Below are 20867 nucleotides of genomic sequence, written 5' to 3'. Positions count from 1 at the left end.
TCCCTGCCTCCCTAATCCTGTTTTTTTGTTAAAATGATAATTTTCTTCATTGGCACAGGAGGCATTGTGTGATAAGTTCACCAAAAAAAATAAATAAATTCAGTTAAAAAAAGTAATTAAAATGTCTCCATATGGCTGGAGTGGTGTAACCCACAGCTATGGAAGCCCAAAGGTCCCAAATTTAACAGAAAAGAGGTTTTTGTTTTACATTTTCTGTTCTGCCTTCTTGTTTTAACTCACTTTAGACGAAGCTTCCTTGTGTTTGGCTCGACTGCTAAGTGTCAAAGCACTTTGTAAACTCAGGTGCTATATAAATAAAGTTTATTATTATGTCAGCCAAGTCTTCACTGTAACTGTGAAGCTAAAAGTGTTATCGCCAATTCGGGGCATGTGCATGACGGCGCCTCCTGGATGTGAACAACATCTTTTTAAATCAGTTTGTGTTAGGGTTAGCTAATCTGGAGACTTTACGCCATTTGTGTTGTTTTTTTTTCACGTTTAAAACATCCAAATCTCCGAAAGTCCACAAAACGTTATATACGCCCTTTTTAAAGCCAAAAAACGTCACTGAAGCTGCTGTGCTAAAGCGTTAGCACGTCTGAAGCTCAACCGCATGTCAAGGATGTAAATAAAGTCTATTTCTAATCGGTTTGTGCTCTCTGGGCTTCCGTAGAGACTTGGATAACGCCAGATAAGCTGTAGGAACCCATTTCTATTCTCTTTTCAGTTGTTTTTTTAACGTTTTAAAACAAGTCCCCATCTGCTTCAGTTGTTTAGGAGCTCAGGAAAATGTTTCATGGACTCTTAAAAAAAACTACACCCGACTTTCCATCAGCATGAGGGTGAGGAGATGATGACTTATCATTGCAATTGTCATTCTTGGGTGAACTTATCCTTTAATATCAGCCAGTAAAGGTGTCAGGATAACACACACACACACACACAGACACACACACACACACACACACACACACACACTTCAGTTTGTCGTGAGAGTCAACAGCTGGTGGAGGAAGTTGGATCTCCACTCTGGCATTTATTTCCCTCTCTGTTGCTCCTCTCCACCTCTCTCTCTCTCTCTCTCTCGCCCAGTCGCTCTCAGTGTCTCTCCACCCCTCTCTCCCCTCTCTCTCCCCTCCCTCCCTCCCAGCCTCTTCCTCTCCTCTCCGCCGCTGGAAGCTTCAGTTGACCAGCGTCGCAACTGAGCGATGCGCCTCCAGGAGAGCCTCTCTACCTTCCAGCGGCGGATTTGACGTTCACACCGCACGAGCGCATTATTATTATTTTTTTTGTTTTGTATTTTAGCGATTTCCTTTAGCTCACGTCTTTCTAACTCGGAGAGAAAAACTACTCACAAGACAAGGTTTTCGGCTGTTTGTTGTGTTTTTTGTTGCGTATCTGAGAACTGACCACTCGCAGCAGGCGCGCGCTCTCTCCCCCTCCTGAACGATCCCCTGTGGGAGGATTTTGCTTTTCCTTAAAAATATCACAGCCGCAGAGAGACAACTGATAACTTAATCGAAGATGTTTCGGGAAACGACGGGCAGACTCGCTTGATTTTCAGTCACTTGGTGTCCTCGGTTCGTGCGTGTTGGAAGCATCTTGAGGCAGACTAGGAGGCTGTGTGACTGTCTACAGGCTGTTTGAAAGGTAAATCCTCACACTGGTCCTCTTTATTCTAACAGTAATCTAATAAAACCTTCATGATCCTCTCTGCATGCTCCTGTGCTGCTCACTTACAAGTATTTGTGATACCTGGGCGAAACATCGATATTTATATCATTATCGTGATGTGTTGTCTTTGAATTTCAATGTCTTTAAAGCACATCAGAAATCTTACAGGCTCATTTTCTGAACTAACCCGGCTTCTGAATATTAAAGGGGCACATTGTGGTGTTGGAGAAGAAATTTAAAAGGAGCTATCTGTAAGAAAAAGTTGATTTTTGAGTCTCGTTCCCAACGATTTGCCTCGCCAAAAACTGAGGCTTTGGGATTAGTAGGACGGGTCGGCTGCCAGCCCAGAGCGTCTTTATTTGATGAGGCTCAAAAATCTACTCTTCTCATGAATGGGTCCTTTAAACTCAGACTTTAAAAATGTATTTTATTACTGAGGTAATAATACAAATTCAAAAAATATTTATTTTTTCCATAACTGAATAAACAAGCTGTTTGAAGCTAGAGAGGTGGCAGGGTCCGCCACATATAAACAAAGTAAAACAGTATGAAATTGTGTTGTCAGTTTGTTTATTCAGTCATAAAAACAAAGAGAGTTTGTTTATTTAATTATAAAGTCAGTGAAGATCTTTGACTTTAAAATTAATTAAAACTGCGTAGTGCGACTTTATCTTCCTCCAGTTAGTAATTATATTCTCATTACTGTTGACTATTTATCAGAAAATCAGTGTCAATAAAAAATATATTTGATTTTACCACCCAGTCCTCACATTTTGGGGGCATTTCATAATATATTGTAATATTAACAATAACCGTGGTACTAACAAATTAAATATTAACATCTTTCTTAATAATACAGACATAATAATATCATCTGAATAATCCAAAACATGTTCGGCATCTTTTGTTTATGATCTGGTTGCCTTTTCACTCTTAACTGAGTAGTTGATAGTAATTGTTCTTTGCGTAGCACACTCATTTTTATTCAAACAAAGTTAAAGTTAGATATATATTGCATATCGTGATATAGTCTGAACATACTGCAGTATTATTTTAAGGCCGTGTGTGCATTTAGTTTGAAAATCAACATTGCGCAAGTGCTGAGGTCCACATCCACTAAGAGTTAATGAACATGAACATCTGTAGTTCTGAACATCTGTTCGTGCCAATGACTGTTATGTGAGCTTGGCACAAGTCAGCTGGAGAGTTTTATTTCCCACTCTCAGTGTTTTGATTGGCCTCCAGTGACATTCTCCTCAGCCACAGCTCCGTACTGACCGGAGCTCCTCAGGGATCTATCCTGGGCCCACAGTCATTCTTATAAACCTGGTAAAAGTACAGAAAGTGGACCACCAATGGTTAGCTTTACCATCACCATTGTTGTATTTACTATACTGGTCACACAGTCGTGCTGATTGTGATTATGCTGTTGTCGCTGGACCACTTTGCTGATTATGTTGATGTATTTTAAATCAGGAGTGTTTTGCTGGTCATATCTTATTCAGGGGTTTGGCAGGATTGTCATCATTGTAGTGTGTGATTGTGCTTGTTGATTTAAAAAAAGATTGGTATGTTTGGATTGGAAGAAGAAGGCTGAATTTCATTAATCTCATTTAAATCATTAATTGATTTTTCAGTCGAATAATGTCAAGAACTGTGAAGTGATGCAGGAATTTTTTTTTATACATAATACAAGATAATTGGTTGTTCCAGCTTTTAAACGTGAAGATTTTCTGCTTTTATTTATTATATATGTTATGTTTAGATGATAAACTGTTTATCTTTAGCATTAACTTTGAACACATAAACTCATCTATTTCTACATGTCAGGTCTCCTCATCAGGAAAACAACTGCATTATGTCTGAAACAACCTATACGTTCAATCACAAAGCAGAAAGCGTGACAAATTTTGACACATTTTCTCGCCTGAACTTTCAACGGACATCATGTCAATTTATATGCGATCCTGTGGTGATCCACAGCGGGACCATATTCTCACCACAAGGCAATTAAAGGTCCATTGCGTAGGATTTAGTGGCATCTAGTGGAGAGGTTGCAGATTGCGACCAACTGAACATCTTTCGTTTCACCCTCCCCAGGGCCCTCTGTAGAGTCATGGTGTAGTTTGTCCATTCCAGGCTCCTGTAGACAGGTGGCGGCGTAGCGAGACAGTCACTGTTGAAGATGACAGTTCCTTCTGTAGATATAGAGGGTTCAAAAGTCCCCCTAAATCCAACAGACTGGACCTTTAACAGCTACCACCTGGTGTACCTATTAAAGAAGGGTAAACACAGTTTATACTCCCACATACACTGTACCAACTCCCAAGTGAAACAGGGTGGAGACAAGACCTTCACTTCCCTTTTTTTTTTCCTAGCAGCAGTTTGGTTCATCAAATCCCACAAGTCCTCCACCCCCATGACACCACTGCACATCGGCGATCACGACTCCCCATCCTCCCTTTAAGGATGAGTCCACCTCCCCGCTGGAAAAACATCCTAACTCCAGCTGAGCTGATTTTAAGCCTCTACTTTAAACCCAAAGCTCTGCAGGGTCCCCAGAGGCAGGGCAGGTTTAGGGAGTGACCCACTTGAGCCCCTTTTCTTGAGTTTTCTGAGATGCATCACGGTGGTCAGGGCGAAACGTTTCTGTGGGGGTTTTTTGTGTGACGGCAGCACTCTGCAGGTTGCAGGCCCGTTGCATCATGCTGTTCTCCAAAGGTTGGACGGACGCTCATGGATGGATTTTTTAAAAAAAGGCCCGGAGCCAAGCAAACTCTTTTCCTGTTGTTGTTGGGTGCGTCTGCCTTACAGCCCACTTCCACCCACACTGTCTGCTGCAGGGTGGGAGTGTCGCTCAAACATATGGCATATGTGAGTGTGTTTGTGTGTGTGTGTGTGTGTGTGCGTGCGTGTGCTTGTGCATGTATGAGTTTTAAAATAGGTGTATTTACAAACGAAGGAAGGAAGCTAGTGAATAATGATAGTGAGGGGAGGGAAATAAGAGTTTATTAAAAGGAATAAGAAGAAAGGGACCAAAAAAAGAAGAAAGGAAGAAAAATGCTGAAAGAGAGAAACAAAGAAAGCAAAAAAGGATAAAAATAAAGTTGGGAGAGGAAGAAAGTGACGAAGGCAACAAGTGAAGTAAACAGAAAAGAACAGGGGCCACATGGGTTCATAACACCAACCAAATGTAATATCCCCGGGCTGAGTCTGGCCAGAGTGTTTTTTTGTCATCTCTATTGCCGACTCTCTAGTAAAGGCATAAAATGCCCGAAAAAGTACTTTAAGAAGACGAAAGGATGCAAGGAATGGCTGGAGGAATGGAGGCATGAAGGAAAATATGGCACGAGAAGTTATCTAGAAAAAAAGTTGAGAAAGAGTCTGTGAAGTAGAAAGCAAAGGAAGCAAACAATAGAAGAACGAAGGGATGATGGAAAGAAGATGGAAAGTGAGGAAAGAAAGAATGTAAGAAGGAAAGAAAATTTTAAAGGAAAGAAAGAAATAGGAGAGGGAAGCAAGGGGATGGAGCCAAGAAAAGGAAAACAGTGACTATGGCAGGACAAAAGTGAAAAATAAAAGTGAAGGAAGAAAGAAATCGAGGAGGAAAAAAGTTATGAAGAAAAGGGAAAAAGAAGTGAGTAAGCAACGAAAAAGTGAAAGGAAATTCGAGGCAAACAATGCCAGAGAGAAGGAATAACACAAGGGGTGACAGACAGACAGACAGACAGACAGAAAGAAAGAAAGAAAGAAAGAAAGAAAGAACGAACAACAGCAGAAATGAATGGATAGGAAGGGAGAAAAGAGGGTACAGTCGGAATAACAGCAGGCGGGAAGAAAAGAAAAAAGGAGGAAGAGAAGGAATGAAAAAAAAGGAAGGAAAGAAACGAAGCGAGGTCGCCAGAGAAAGAAATTGAAGAAAGGAGGGAGGGGAGAAAGAAGGTGGAGCGAGTAAAGAACGGCAAACAAAATAAGTAACAAGTGAAGGAAAGAAAGACCAGAACCCAAACTGATGGTGTGCAGCTGAACATATGAGGCTACCTGCAGCCTCCTCCTCCTCCTCCTCCTCCTCCTCCATCACTCCACTCCTCCAGACCCCCTGTACTCCCCAGACCTGAGACTCCCCCATACTGAAGGCTCCCCCTCAGTGTGGCTGCTGGCCCTCTCTTGTCTCCATACTTTGCCTGCTGTTTGCACATGATGGGTTCATCGGGTTCAGCTCAGCTATAAAAGCACTTTTCTCCCCTGCGGCAGAGGCAGGAGTTAGCAGGCCTCATATGGGAGGAGGGTGAGAGGAGGAGGCCCCCCCCCCCCCCCCCCCCCCACCCAGTTCTCCTCTTTTACTCTTTTCATATTTATTCCTCTCCTCTCCTCTCCTCTCCTCTTCCTCTCCTCCTCCTCTCCCTTTGGCTCGCTGGCTCGCTGGCTGGTTGCGGTATCGTTTTCGGGCCCGGCCCTGGACCAGACATTCATTTTTCTCCTCTTAGTTTCTAACCGCTAACTAACCACTGGCTCCCTGCGTCTCCCCCTCCTCCTCCTCCTCCTCTTCCTCTTCCTCCTCCTCCTCCTCCTCCAGCGTAGGAATGTCTTATTCACCTCCTCTCTCTCTCTCTCTCTCTCTCTTTCTCTGTCTTCCTCCTCCGATTCCTACATGCTAAAAGCTTACGTGCATCTGTGCCAACATCTGCAAATAAACAGACGAACGCACACGCATGCTCGTAGCTTCGCCAAACGTGCAGACACAATTCAGTAAACACACACACACGGACACACACACATTCTGACTCACAAAAGGCCCCCCATCAGTATGTGGCGACCACCTGTGAGGGTACACACACATCCATAAACCTCCCTTTCTTCTCCCTCTCTTTTCCATTATCCTCCTGAGAGCCCAGCGCCGGGGCCTTTACTTCCAAACCAAACATAGACCAAATTCCGCAAACCCCACCCCGACACCACTCCCCCTCTCCCTCCATCACTCTCTCCCCCCTTCTTATTCTCCTCTCCCCTCCCTCCCTCCCTCCCACTCGCTGCCTCTCACTTCTCTTTCTTTTTGGTCTTGTGTTTGAGGACGAAATTCTGGCCTCCACGCGAAAAAAAAAAAAAAAAAAGGCCTGACAAAGAGAGAGAGTGAGCCGTGAGCCGAGAAGGAGAGGAAAAAATGGATAAAGAAAAAAAGATGTCTTGGCAGCCGAGGGAGTTATGATTGTAAAGAGGGATCAAGTGCCATGGCAGATGGGCGTCGAGTCAGAAGTCGACTTTTTCTGCGTCCCAGCGGCTCAAAGATGGGGACTACAATGGACGGACTGTTAGCTCCTTCTTCTTCTTTCATAACGCCCTTTTCTTACGGCTTCTTTGATGATGTAGACCCGTTGCTTTGGTGTCAGCCTCCATAGGTCTTTAGTTCCATCAGCGCTGCAACACCGAATACTTTGGTCGTTTGTAATCTGGGTTATGATTATATCTTCAAATAATCAGCTGTCTAAAATGTATGAAAATACTGTTAATGCACAATTTACCGGGTCCAAATGTGATATTTTTTTAATATGTGATATGAATTGTCTAAGTGTCTGGACCATAAACTAAAACAGAATAAAGGAGCAATCGTCAGTCATTTAAACCTTTTATTGTTTCAGCCCTCCACTCTGTGATTTAATGGATTAGAGTCACCATATTTGCCATTAACGATTGGATTAAATCAAGTGAAATTTTTTGCAACATTCATAATCTCCTCACAAAATACTGGAAAAACTGGCTTTACCACTTCATCAGTTAGTTGCAACCATACCGGCAGACAAGAAGGTTGTTATTGGATTATTCTCACAATAACTGATTTGTTCTGGAAAGATAGTTTTTATTGGAAATAAACTATAGTTGAGGCAACAACAGTAAAAAGACGAACAACAATTCCAGGTCAGTGATGTAGGGTTGGTCCAATGCAAACATCTTCAAACACTGGACCGGACCGGTCATACTGAATTTTACCACTAGGTCTCACATGTGACTCACCGCAGTCCATCAGGACAACTGTGTCAACTTTTTTCTTGAACTTTCACATCAAAATAATAAAGACATCGACCGAGTGCAACTTGAGAAATGATGGCAGTAGCTACATGCAAGTCTGTGAGTTTTCGACAACATGTTCCTGCTAATGTTTTCCAGAGCTTTTAATTTGAAGTGGACACAGGAAGTGGATCAAATCTAGGCTTCCTACTAAAGTATTGTATCGTGTAACAGCCATGTAATAGCCATCCTGAGGCACCTGCTAACTAGCTGCATGCTAATAGCTATTTCTACCTCCAGCTGACAGATGGAGGTTTAATTGGTTTGCATAAAATCCAACTGATTTAAACTTGAATACTGGACTGAACCTACCCAATGATGGTACAGGGATATGTAGAAGATACCAACTATATACTTGCTACACAAAGTACATATACTTTCTATTGGTACAGACAGTGCTAGTCTTTGAGCTACCTTGGCTGCCGAGCTAACCTGGAACATGCTAGTCACAAATATTAATGGTTTTCTACTTTCTAACCAGCAGTGAGGAAGTTAGCCAGTTAGCTAACTTGGCTGCTAACAGAAAATAAGTAATTTAATGGCATAATTTGCACTTTTGTTGCATAAATATGTAACATACCAAAGTTGAACTTGACCTGGTAGTTTCATTTAAGCGTGCCAGTTAAAAGTTTTCTGTATTTAATACAGGACTGGCCTCGGGTACACGGGGAAAACATCTGCATTTTGAACACAAGGATTCATGTATTAAATGCTGCATTCAAGTCAACTTTAAACCTGCAACAGTTTACTTTTTTCTCTGCTGACCCTGTTCATATCCATCCGTGACTCTTTCTTCGTCGATCTATATTGTTCACTGCTCCTCACCTCTGTTGTTCTCCCCTCGTCCCCTCCTCTGTTAGCTCAGGATGAAATTTCTAGGTTATGTTCTCCAACGTCAGGAAGCCAACTTAACGAGCGATTGTTTTTAAGGAATTATAAAGGAAACTGTGGCGTTCACTTACCTGCGTAGCAGCACAGCCCCCTACAAAAAAAAAAAAACTTTCTGGCGGGATGGAAAAGTATTAAGGTTTTTTTTTCACGCTGAAGCTCCCCATTGACACGAGTCCAACTGGATTTCGTTCAATTGGCATGTAACTGTTGTACGTGGAGAGCACTGACTACCAACTCTACAGGACTCGTAATGTCTGTTAGCATTAAAACTTTATTAATTCTTCCTGCTTAACTCTCTGCTGACTTTTTTCCAGCTCATTACTCTCTTATTTGATGGAGCCTTTTTCCTCTCTGCCCCTCTTTGTTTCTCCACCGAGAACGAGAGGAAAGGCCTACAGTACAGCTGGGATTGGTTATTATTTACTGGCTTGGCACACACACACACACACACACACACACACACGCAGTGGAAACAAATTGGGTGAATCTGCTCTGCACGTAGGAATGTGAGGCGCATGTGTTTGTGTGTTTTAGGTCTGGATGACAGAGCTGAGGGAATGAAAGAGGGATGGCGAAGAAGAAAGAATTTAAAGAGAAAGAAACGACAAGAGAGAAAGAGAGCAGGAAAATGAGTGAGAGGGAGAGAAACGGAGATTGATTTGTGGGATGCAGACTGCTCTCAACAAAGGTTAAAAACACTCTCAGTCTTTCTCCGTCTTTCATTTCCTAATGTCCCTCTTTCCTTTCGTCCTCCCGTGTCTTCATACTTTCAACACGACCCAGGATCCCTCTCGTCCCCTTCTCTCCATCTTTAGTCTTTCCCCTTCCCCTCGCTCCTCAGAGGGCGGCGGGCGGCGGATGATAGGATCGGGGGAGGAGGGGGGAGGGAGGGATCTGCCGGTCCGCCGATGCGAAGAATTACAGGGAGGGAAAGCAGAGAGGAGAAGTGGAGAGAGTTCTGTGTTGACCTTGTCGCACTGCCAAAACGGTCGGATGCTGGTATTGGTGGTGGTGCAAGGGATTATGGGTAGGGGTTATGAGTGAGGAGAAGGGATAGAGTGAGAAATAAATGAGGAAGGCTGGAAGAAAATACCGCAACCCTGATTCTCCCAAAAAAAAAAAAGTTGGGACGCTGTGTGAAACAAAAACAGAATGCAGATTATTTGAACTGTGTTTACCGACAACGGTTTGTCGAAATGTTCCCGAGCACATGTAGAAATGTTCTTTGTACAGTCGTGTGTTTCACAAAGTGGTGAACCTCGCCTCATGCTTGCTTGGGACCGACTGAGCCTTTCAAAGACGTCCCTTTCATACCCAATCATGTTGTTTACCTGTGGGATGATCCAAACAGGTGTTTTTGGAGCTTTTCACAACTTCCCCAGTCTTTTGTCGCCCTCTTCCCCAACTTGTTTGAAAAGTATTGCTGGCATAAAATTCAGAATAAGCAGATGTATTTACAAAAAACGATGAAGTTCAGGAGGTAAAACATTAAATATAGTGTATTTCAACTCTTTTCAATTGAGAATATAGAGAGGCGAAGTCCCACCCCTCTTTTTTTTGGGCAGTTTGTCGTGACGATATTAAAATGCCGTTTAGTTTTGAGTAAAACCACTTAGTGAACTATGTCGTCTCACTCAGTATAGGTCACCAACACTGACCTCGGCACACACAAACTCAATATTAACATATTGACAGCTGCAGTTAAGCGGAAGGAGAGCAAGTCAGTTTTGCAAGCTAGCTAATATACACAACTGTTGGTTGTGTAGTCTTTCTAAATACGTACTTCTGGGTTCTTATACGTCTATAGTTTCTTTAGTTTTATAACAAACTGAGACACAGAAACTGAGACTTCCAAGAGACACATGCTTTTCCCACACATGATTAATTCGATCCATTGTTGATATAAACATATTGTTTAGTGCAGCTTCTAAATACGTTAATAAGGATTATGTACTCTCATTAATAAAACAATTTCAATTAGTCAAAATCAGTGTCCTCGATCCAGGAAGGGAGCAGCGACCACTTCAGCAGGGTTACTCCCTGACAGTTCACATGAACTTCCTCCAAAATGGTATCAGCTTGGAGTTTATATATCATGACTATACATGGATAAGTTCATCTTTGAGCTACCGGGGGGATAAAACGGGATGATGTGGATTTATCCTTTATTACAGCCCTGCTGCGTCTCTCCACCACCGCCCCCCCAGCTGATCCCCTTATCATGTGACTCCAAATATTTCTCTCCTGTCTCCGTATTGTCCCAGAATGATCTTACTGGTGTTTTTCAGGTATATATTTGTTAATTACAGGTGACATGAAAAAATTAGATTCTGATTCACTGACAGTAAAATCATCTGTTTAGTTTTAGCATGTTACAGCTTGAATCCACCGCACGGCTGCGTTCGGCTCCGGTCTTATAAAATGATCTGACTCCCCTTCACGGTCAGTTTGAATATGTTTAGTTTAACAGCCTTATTATCTTCTGCTTCCTGCAGGATAAATGAATTATGCAATGAGAGTTAAACAGGAGATGGTAGTTTCACAACACAAAATTCAACTCCCCTCTTAGGATATATTAGATTAACTTAAATCTCTCACTGTAACAGAGGACGGAATAATTCATAAAGTCTTTTTGAATTGGTGGCAACTAGAGTTGTCATATTGAAATATTGTTAAATATCTGTTTTCATACTCATTTTCCACAGTATGGATTCTGATACCAGCTGTGCTTTCTTGCTCTATCTCGTTTCCAACAGCGAGTTGACACACACACACTTCGGGTCAGAAGTAATTTAACCTGCAGTTGTGCTCAACACGCAGTACACAAACCTTGTTATATTTATCTTCTCATATAAATCTGAAGTTTTATGCCCTCAATATTGTCTCAGTTTTCCCCTGTGGTATCCGACATGGTGACAAATACCCATATTTTTCAAGGCACGGTGTCGAAATTAGAAATTCCAGTATGGTGGCAACACTGGTGGCAAGAGAGACAAATGAGGGGAGGGGTCGTCCATTATTGTTCAGCAGCTCTATCAAAAATCTGAAGGGAGGAAGGAAGTCGTGCCTCGAGGAAGCCGTGCCTCCGTCTGGATCACTTTCAAAATAAAACAACCTGCGCAGAAACCATTTAATTACAGACCCACATGGTTAAAATCTGAGCAAGGGTACGAAGACGCGCTGAACAAAAGCATGTTGCAGCTGGAAGGTGTCCAGTGGAGTCAAGCCATGATGCTTTTGAACTCATCAAAGACAGAAAGAATAGAAAACAGAATAAATCATCAAATAACTGCTGCAGAAGTTGTTTTAGTCTGCTTGACACTTTAAAGGACTACAAGCAGAAGACATTTCAAACAGTGTCATGTGTGCAACCACACTTCCCACTGCCTTATTGTCATTAATTCTTTGGTATAAGTAGAGAAAGATAATTCTGGTCCCCTCTTCTGCCGTTTTGGGGAATATTCAGTCCCTAAAGTGGCTGCTACAAACAAAAGCTCTGCAGTTTTGATGAAACCCTCGCCTGTAACGAGCAGCCAGTTGTCAAATCTCTCTGCTGCAAGAACTTTTAAAAGTGATTCAAAGACAAGTTTAGAGATGTACAGACTGTCTGGAAAGAACATTTTTTAAAGTGAGGGGACTAATAATCCCTGCCTTGAGAAATGACTCCCCCGCTCCTCCTCCCCTGACAGCCGCCACCACTCCCCTCCTAAATGGTAAAGACGCCAGTGTCAGTGCGAGAGAGACACTGCAGGCTCTACTGGTGGCTATTGCAGCCTCGCTCTGCAGAGTTGCATCACTTAGCGCTGCCGAGACACAAGAGAGGGAGGGGAGGGTAATACCGAGAGGAATAATGGGAAAAGTGTGAGGAGGAGAAGAAAAGGGTGGGAGCCCACGTCTGACTCCCACAGTTTCATGTCCCTCTCCTCCCTCCTTTCTGTCTTTCTCTCTCAGTTTTCATATTTGTCTGTGTCACCGCCTGCTCACTCTCCCGTCACCCCCGCGCGTTTTCCATCTCTTTTCCTCGTCCACGGAGAAAATCCGCTCTCCTGAGCGCTGGCACCGAGAGCGGGCCGTGAATCAGAGCTGACATAATATACAACAGTGGTTCAACACATTCACAAGCTGTGAACAGTGACAGTAAATTTCCTTTCGCTCCTGTGGCGTCAGAAACCGCCTAACTGCAGCGGTGGTGGTTTTGTTTTTTGTGTCTTCAGTTTTGAAACGTGATATGGTCATTACTGTCTTGGATGCTCTTGTGTAGGCCCGGGCTCTTGTAAACAGTCAGAAAACATATTGTAAAACTTAGATGTCAGTGAGAAAAAGAAGAGCTCTTGTTTGTCTGCCTCCTTCGGAAAAAAGCTTTCGCCTCCAAGAAACTTCAGTGTGTTTTGCTTGTCGTCTCCATCTCACCACAGCTTGTGTTATAAGAGAAACCCCCTGATGCTTTCTACATGCTTCTCAGCCCTCTCTATGTCCTCAGATTCCCTTTTTTCTCCCCGACGCAAAACCACTCTGTCCTTTTTTGTTTTTGCCCATTTAAACGTTCTTGCTGTTCAAACAGGTGTCCAGTTTCAGCCACTTCACATGAATGCACCTCAGCCCTTTAGCGTCGGTCTCTCTCCTCCTGTCTCTGTATGCCTCCGGGTCAGGAAAACAAAGCCTCCTGTCATCCTCGCTGTTGCAGGGGCATTGCGTAATACCTTATATGGACGTGGGATGAAGGGATCAAAGGATGTAACCCCTAAAAAAACAAGCGCTGACATCGCTCCGTCGTGACAGGGCCGTCTTCGGCCTCTACCTCCCACTGAAATCCATCAATCTTCACCAGAAAACTTCAAATACTCAGCTTTAAAAAGGCATTTTATGAAGATTAGAGAGATTCAGATTCAGTCTTCTCAGTTTTTACCCCCCAGAGGTAATATCTTATGTCTTAACATATACACGAGGAGGCAAAATACCCTGAAGTGAGAATGACTTTTCTCATAAAGAGTGATGCGATGCGTTTCTGCTACGACGAGAAAAATGGAGAAAAATGAAAAAAAAAAAAAAAAAAAGGGAGTTCAAAAAATGGGAGAGAAGAAAAAAAGGAGTGGGAGGTGCAGAGGGCAGAGGAGAGGGGAGGAGAACAGGAGAGGTATGCTCTGCTGGAGGACTGGGAGAGGAAAACCACAGGAAGGACCGCGAGAGGGAGGGAAGCGGAGAGGGAGAGTGAGAGGAGTAGAAAAATGGGGAGGGAGAGGCCAGATCAGGGCGCCGTGGAAGCAAAGGTTTCCTGTGAGAGGGGGAGAGACTCTCGTGTGTGTGTTAGTGTGTGTTAGTGTGTGTTACACCCGAGGGGGGCATCCACTGCGTTTGTGTGTCTGTACAGTTTAACATATGATTGTGTGAATTTAGTTTTTAGTATGTTTCTATAAGAGTTCATCATTTATAAGTGAGATTTGGTGTATTCGTATGTGCATTTAAGAGCGTATGTATGCGTAGGCCTATGCTCTGCACCGTACTCTGCGAGTGTTTCGTTTCTCCTTATGTCATTAGCTTAAAGTGATAGTTCGGGTCTTTTGATGTGGGGTCGTATGAGGTAATTATCCCCCCGTCAGCGTGTTACCTGCAGTAGACGACCGTCAGCTCTCCGGCTGTGTGGCGAAGCAGCACGTAGCACCGACAGGAAGCAGAGCATTGTGCTGCTGTAGACCGAACCAGCAGCAAGATGGATTTTAACCACTTAAAATAAGTCCCACCTAAAAATATATATATATCCGTTTAAGGGTACGGATGTTGTACGGTTGTGGGAATGTACTGCCAAAGAAAAAGGCTGTTAGTGAACACTTAAATGAATATATATGTTTTCGGTGGCTAAAATACGTCTCACTGCTGGTTCGGTCGACAGCAGTCCAATGCTCTTCTTACCTGTCGGTGCTGCTCGCTGCTTCTCCACACAGGAGAGCTGACCCGAACTATCCCTGTAAGTATGAATGAATGTTTGTATGGATGGCGACATGTTGGTCGTTCCTCAGTACTTCACAGGACTGTGTGAAGGTTAAAGGAACAGTTCATCCCAAAATTCAAGTTCAGTCATCATCTACTCACCCTCATGCCGATGGAAAGTAGGGTGAAGTTTCGTGGAGATTTCTGGAGATTTCCAGCCAAACAGTGTTGCAGCAGTCTCCTAAACAACTGAAGCAGATGGGGACTTGATTTAAAATGCAAAAAAAAAAAGAAAAGAAACGAGAACTAGAGAGAGTGCATACCTCCGCCAAGGCCCAACTGTATCGTTCAATCCAATCAAGACTAATCGGTCCAAACCCCGACTTTCGCCTAGAGCTTACTGGCCCCGCTGTGGAGCAGGATTAGCCCCGAATATGTGGGGTTATCCCAGGAAAAAAAGCCTGGGGTTAAGAGTTGCCAGTGTAAAAAAAAGGCTAAAGTAAATGGACCAGTAACACAACATTCTTGAAAGTTCAGCTTCACTTTAAAGCACTTTATAGCCCTGGGCTCAGGTTAGCCCTGGGTTAACAATCTGTGTGTGAAAAGCCCTAATATGTCGAAAAATAGCCCTATCTCACAATGTTAAAGAAAGTGAGAAAAAAACTTCCTGGATCCATGCCTTTATTTGGATCCACACCAACAGTTAATGGGGTCTATTCTGGGCCGAGAACAATCCGCCATCCAAGTTTAGCGGTAATCCTTTCAGCGATTTTTATGTAATCCTGCCGACAAACCAACCAACCAACCAACTGAGCATCAAATCGACACGGGCCCAAAACATAACCTCCTCGGAGAAGGTCAAGTCTACAGAAGCCCAGAGCTCCCAAATTGATTTAAAAAGATGTTATTTACACGCTCGATGCACATCGGGGCTCGTGAACCCACTTCAGACGGGGTGCATGCTAACACTTTTAGCCTAGCAACTTTAGCTTTTAACATTTTAAAATCAAGTCCCCATCTACTTCAGTTGTTTAGGAGAATGCTGCGATGTTGTTGGGCTGCGAAACTCCAGAAATTTTTCGTGGAGTTCAAAACTTTCTATCAACGACTAGTTTCATCAATGTTGGGTGAACTGTTCCTTTAAGACTTAGTGTTAAGACTGAGTTCAGATTTAGCGTTGGGGTGTGATGGTTGAGATCAGGGTTAGGGGTTAGAGAATGGTTTCTGTCAACGAGGGTGCTCACAAGCGCAGAAAAGACGGATGTGCGTGTGTGTAAGGGCTACTCCTTACATGTGTTTAGAATATACATTATAGTATGTGTGCGTGCAAGTGTGGACAAGTACACATGTTTGTGTGCAAGTGTGTGACTAGTCAAAGTATGTGTTTTGCGAGGCGGTAGGGGATCCATAAGAGGGTCCGGGCATGTTGCCCAAACGCAGGTCATTGAGGGAAAGGAGGAGGAGGAGGAGCTGCTGGAGGTGGGAGGCGGGACGGGGGAACGGGGGGCTCACGTGTGGTTGTGAGTTTTGCGCATGCCTGCTGGTGTGACTTCAGTCTGCATGCGTGCCTGGATACATATGGTCCTGTATGTGCGTGCCGTCACAATACCTCCAAATAACAGCGTGTGTGTGTGTGTGAGAGAAGTCGGCGAGGTTGCTGAGGAATGTGAAACCAGTGTGGTGAGGTAGCTGGCAAGGCCGGCAGGAGGACCTAAACACTGACTTCATTGTGGTTTAGCCTCTGCCTCATATTATGTCGGGGGGGGGATCCTGCCGGTTGATTGTGGAAGAATCTGTGGTGACAGCAAGTTTAGGAGTTAAAGAGGTGTACGTGTAGCTGGAGAGTTGCCAGTTTCAATCCCCAGACTGTGTTTGGAAACCCGGCCAGTGAAAGTAAATTAAGAACGCTCTTACTGCCAGCTATCATTAAAGAGCCATACAGCCAGAGCCAGACCCAATGGAGGTCCTGCAGTTGTGTCACATTGCAAGCCCACGTCTGGCGCCGTTTAGGAGGTCCACAGGAGGTGAATACTGGCTGAACATACAGCAAGTGGCTGGAAAAACAGGTATCTGAACACATTTTCTTTAGCTGTGGGTGTAAAGTTTCACGTGAAAGTGAAAAGTACCAAACTCAAGTTAAAAGAATAGAATAGGCGATTAGCTTAGCTTAAAGACTGGAAATGGAAAGGAAATAGCTCGCCTGCCCCTGTCCAAAGTGAAAAAATAAACACACCTAACACCACTAAAGCTTAGAAATTATATTAGAAAAATATTATTGATTTATGGGGAGTTACAACAATCTCTTGGTGAACAACAGTGACGTCCTGGAGTCTTCGCTGCTTCTCCTCCAAATTAATGTTTTGACAGTTCTGGCTTTAAGGAAATCAGTAGATTGTTTCATTAGCTCAATACTTACTGACTTTTTGCAATAACTTATAAACATCATTTTGAATGAATAATGTTTCACAAATCTGTGACAAAAAAACACTTTTATTTCAGGTCTCATCGACTCCAGCTGGATGAGTCATCAGCCTGATAACTGGAAAAGGTTTAGAGGCGACGAGATTAAACACAATCCTCGCCCTTAATGAATTTTTCTTTTTCATATAATTCAGGTCTAACAGGGAGTTAACCGCTCACAAACATAAGTAATATCGCTATGTAGGATAAATCTTGTTGTCTCGAGGTAAGTGCTTGGCAAACAAAAAGTAACAGCCCATATTTTCCATAATGGGGTAATAATAATAATAATGATAATAATAATAATGCTTTATAACATCTTTATTCTGTCACATTTAAGCCTAGTTTGTGGCAAAGTAAAGGCTTGCAATGTTAATACCTTTACACATATTGGGATTTAATGGGGTCAGAATAATTAAAAAGTATATTCTTTAAGCCAAATTCAACAAAACACGAAGGTTTAATTTGATTGTAAAATAATTAAAATCACAATATGAACCAATCAGGTTTGTCTCCTTATTCTTGACATCACTGTACTTTTAGTGTCATGTGACTCATCAGTCAAGTGACCTGATAAGATTATGATGTGACAAGAATGATATACAATAAAACATAATGGTTAATAAATGATAATCTCAGTCATGCCAGTGTGTCAGCCTCGACTTGCCTTTGTAAGATGTCACATTTGTAGAAAGATGGTGAGTGTTTTTACACGGAGCGGATCTTAAAGTATTTCTAAAAACAACCGCTGGGGTCGAGCAGGCAGCTCTCAGGTGTGAATGTTGTGTAACCATCTAAAAAACCGAGCGCAGGCTGTGTCAACTTTCACAGCAGCTGTCGAGCATTTGTTCGCACGTTCGGTCCACTTCACTGCAGATTTTTCCCCCACTGGTTTCCTCCTGTGAGATTTTTTTTCCCTTTGAAGCAGATATCTGGGTCTTGAGTCATTCGCACTAACAAGAACTCATGAGTTGAGTCATGGACCAGGGTAGCTTTTTGTCTCATGCTTCATCCAGAGTATCATTCCACTACGGGTGGAAAACTACTGCAAAATCTGGTTAAGCCCCTCAGTGAAGGCCGACCACAGAAATGTAGAGGATCGCAGTAACAAACCCACAACATAATGCATCTCAGAGGTTTTCTCCCTCAAGAACGGAGCAACAGCTAAAACTCACAACACAGAGCTGAACTCTGCTGTTCTCAGATCGACTGGATAGTTTCAGAGCAACTGGACAACAGCTAAATCTAGGCCCTTTTATGTGAAAGCTTGATTTCTTTATAGATTTAACACACTTTTTAAGTTGTGATTGTAAAAGTTGGACCCTCCTCATCGTTATTGATTCATCATCTGATCATCTGGGTCATCACGGTTGGCCTACACATTAATGAGCAGGATATGTGTTAAGCCTCAGACTGAAAACTGGAAAAACTGAAAAAATCGAGTGTGCAGATCCTTTTTTTCTGTCCTACTTTAAAGTCTGACAGCTCCAGCACCTCGGCTAAGTTTGATAACCGGGTGAGCTTTGTTTTTTCCTCCCTTTCCTCAGTAAAAATTAGTTCCTACCGAGGGGTGTTGAGGTTGAAGCAAAGCTACCAGGTTAGTTTTTTTAGGCTTATCATCCGTTTAGCATCAGCTTTTTACACATATCAGGTACATCTATGCTTCAAGAAGAAGTCAAACCATTTGTTTAGACTGAGACAAATCTTGTGAACGAATATTTTTTAACACACATCTCATTTTAAAGCTGCTGTAATCAATATTTTTCCATATAACAATAAAGGAAATGTCCATTTGTGGTGATATTTATCGCTTGACACTGCAGTTCTCAACATGAGGTTAACTCAAAACTCATTGTGGCTTGATGGTGCACAACTTTACTGTTGTGATTCACTCTTACGGCTCTTGTTAGGGTCATTTAGAGCTGCAGCAGGTGTTTTCTGATAAAGCCGAATGCGCCACCAGCACTGAATGTCAGACAGACACAGTCACTGTTAACATACAGGAGCATTTAGCAGCTATAGGACCGGATATTTCCCTCGTGAGCTGGTGAAGACTCGCAAGAAACCTTCAATGAATTGCTTGTGTCAGTGGGTTTGCACACAAATTTATCATATCAACTTTATGAGGCGACAACATGCAAGTGGTGTGTTTACAGCCTGTCGACTGCTGCCAAGTGGCCAAAAATCATCGAAAAAGATCATTCAAGCTGGTTTAAGCCCGAATCCAAAAACACAAAAATGAATATTGACAGTTATTTGTGACCACTTGACTGAATGATGCGTCTCTCTCTCTCCTCAGGTGGGCAGAAACAACCAGCAGCCATGCTGTCAGTGGACGAGCCGCTGGACTTGAAGCTTCCCTCAGGACGGACGGACGGTCCCATGAGATTAGGAAAGAGGGCTTGTCCTTCGTCCATCTGCGCCCCTCTCGGCGCCACGCGACCACGCCTGCTATGCACGACCTTTCCCTCGCCACCCTCCTCCCCAGGTAACCAGGAGCGCCGCAGCACAACGTACAGTATTCTTCTCGACGGGGCATCGTTCCTCCTCTCTCTCCGACACACTCATGACATGCCTTTTGCTGCTGCCGTGTTGCTGTGATTAAGACTAGCACCGTGATAATGCAATAGTATAATAAGTGGATTTTATGTTCTCACTTTCCCAGTAACTCAATATTGCAAATCCAATGAACGGTAGCTCTCCCCTGTCCTCCAATAGACGTACATTGTCTACAGATTTGTCAGCGCGGCTCATCACGAGAAGAGCGTGACGCTGACATTAAGCTGTCCAAAAGATAACCACAACACGGCCTCTGTGGCGGTCTGAATGGACTCCGTAACCCTCACACTTTACAGCCCAGGGGCTCAGTTATGTGCAGAATATCTAATGTGTGTTTAGTAAAGCCCTTCTGACCTCGCATTAGTCTTGCCACCTGTGATCCTCATTTGTTCAGTGAAGCTAAATGTGCTAATGATCGTAAACGGAGGCACAAGGGGCACCATGGGTCAGCAAGTATTCAAGGGAAAGATTCACAGCTGAAAGGTGGGCTGTACCAGAAAACTGTGCACTTAAAGCAATATTAATCAGTAAAAATCATGTCGTGTCTGAAGGGGTTCCTCCTGGATGTTTAGCTTCTTTTTAGCGTCTTTAGGGCAGGTCCACAGACAAGGTTGGCAACTCTTCAAACACCTTCCAGCTTCAGACCGAGCTTATTGGGCTGTATAAGAATAGAGCATATTTATGGAGTGTCTCAAATCGATTTGAAAAGAGAAATAAAACATTTTTACAGCCTTGACTACCAGTGGAGCTTGTGGACCCTCTTCAGACTCAGTGCACAGACAACGCTCAGCAGCTGCAGCGAAGATGTCAAGCATTATAAAGGGTGTAAATAACATCTTCACGTCTCTAAGAAAGCTCTGAATGGCCTAGTATTTATAGAATATGCAGTGCAGAAGAAGAAGAAGAAGAAGAAGAAGAAGAAGGAGAAGAAGAGGTGGAAGAAGAAGAAGAAGAAGAGGAAGAAGAAGAAGGAGAAGAAGAAGAAGAAGAGGAAGATGAAGAAGAAGAAGAAGAGAAGAGGAATAAGAAGAAGAGGTGGAAGAAGAAGAAGAAGAGGAAGAAGAAGAAGGAGAAGAAGAAGAAGAAGAGGAAGATGAAGAAGAAGAAGAAGAAGAGAAGAGGAATAAGAAGAAGATGAAGAAGAAGAAGAAGAAGAAGAAGCAAAGCCACAGTGTTTTTCCCATACACCAGTATAAATAGTGGTCTAAAAGGTGAAGAAAATGCCAAAGTGCGAGGTCTTTCTAATTGCCTTGACTGGTTTCAAAAAGTCTGATTGTACAGTATATAAGCTTATG

The 20867-nt window shown here is 43.1% G+C and overlaps 1 protein-coding gene across 1 annotated transcript in view; it reads left to right on the top strand.

Annotated features, from left to right (window-relative positions):
• The first annotated feature begins 1174 nt into the window (after positions 1–1174).
• The window catches only part of LOC311271150 (zinc finger protein GLIS2-like), a 30783-nt gene continuing 11090 nt past the window's right edge, over positions 1175–20867 (top strand). The window contains exons 1-2 of the mRNA XM_084376673.1: positions 1175–1650; positions 19313–19501. Coding sequence (XP_084232799.1) covers positions 19336–19501 — 166 coding nt within the window. The 5' untranslated portion in view covers positions 1175–1650; positions 19313–19335. The remainder of the gene's footprint in view (positions 1651–19312; positions 19502–20867) is intronic.

The sequence above is a fragment of the Pagrus pagrus genome (assembly GCF_965226575.1).
Source record: "Pagrus pagrus genome assembly, chromosome: 2".
Lineage (NCBI taxonomy): Eukaryota > Metazoa > Chordata > Actinopteri > Spariformes > Sparidae > Pagrus > Pagrus pagrus.
This window is presented reverse-complemented; position numbering and strand designations above follow the sequence as displayed.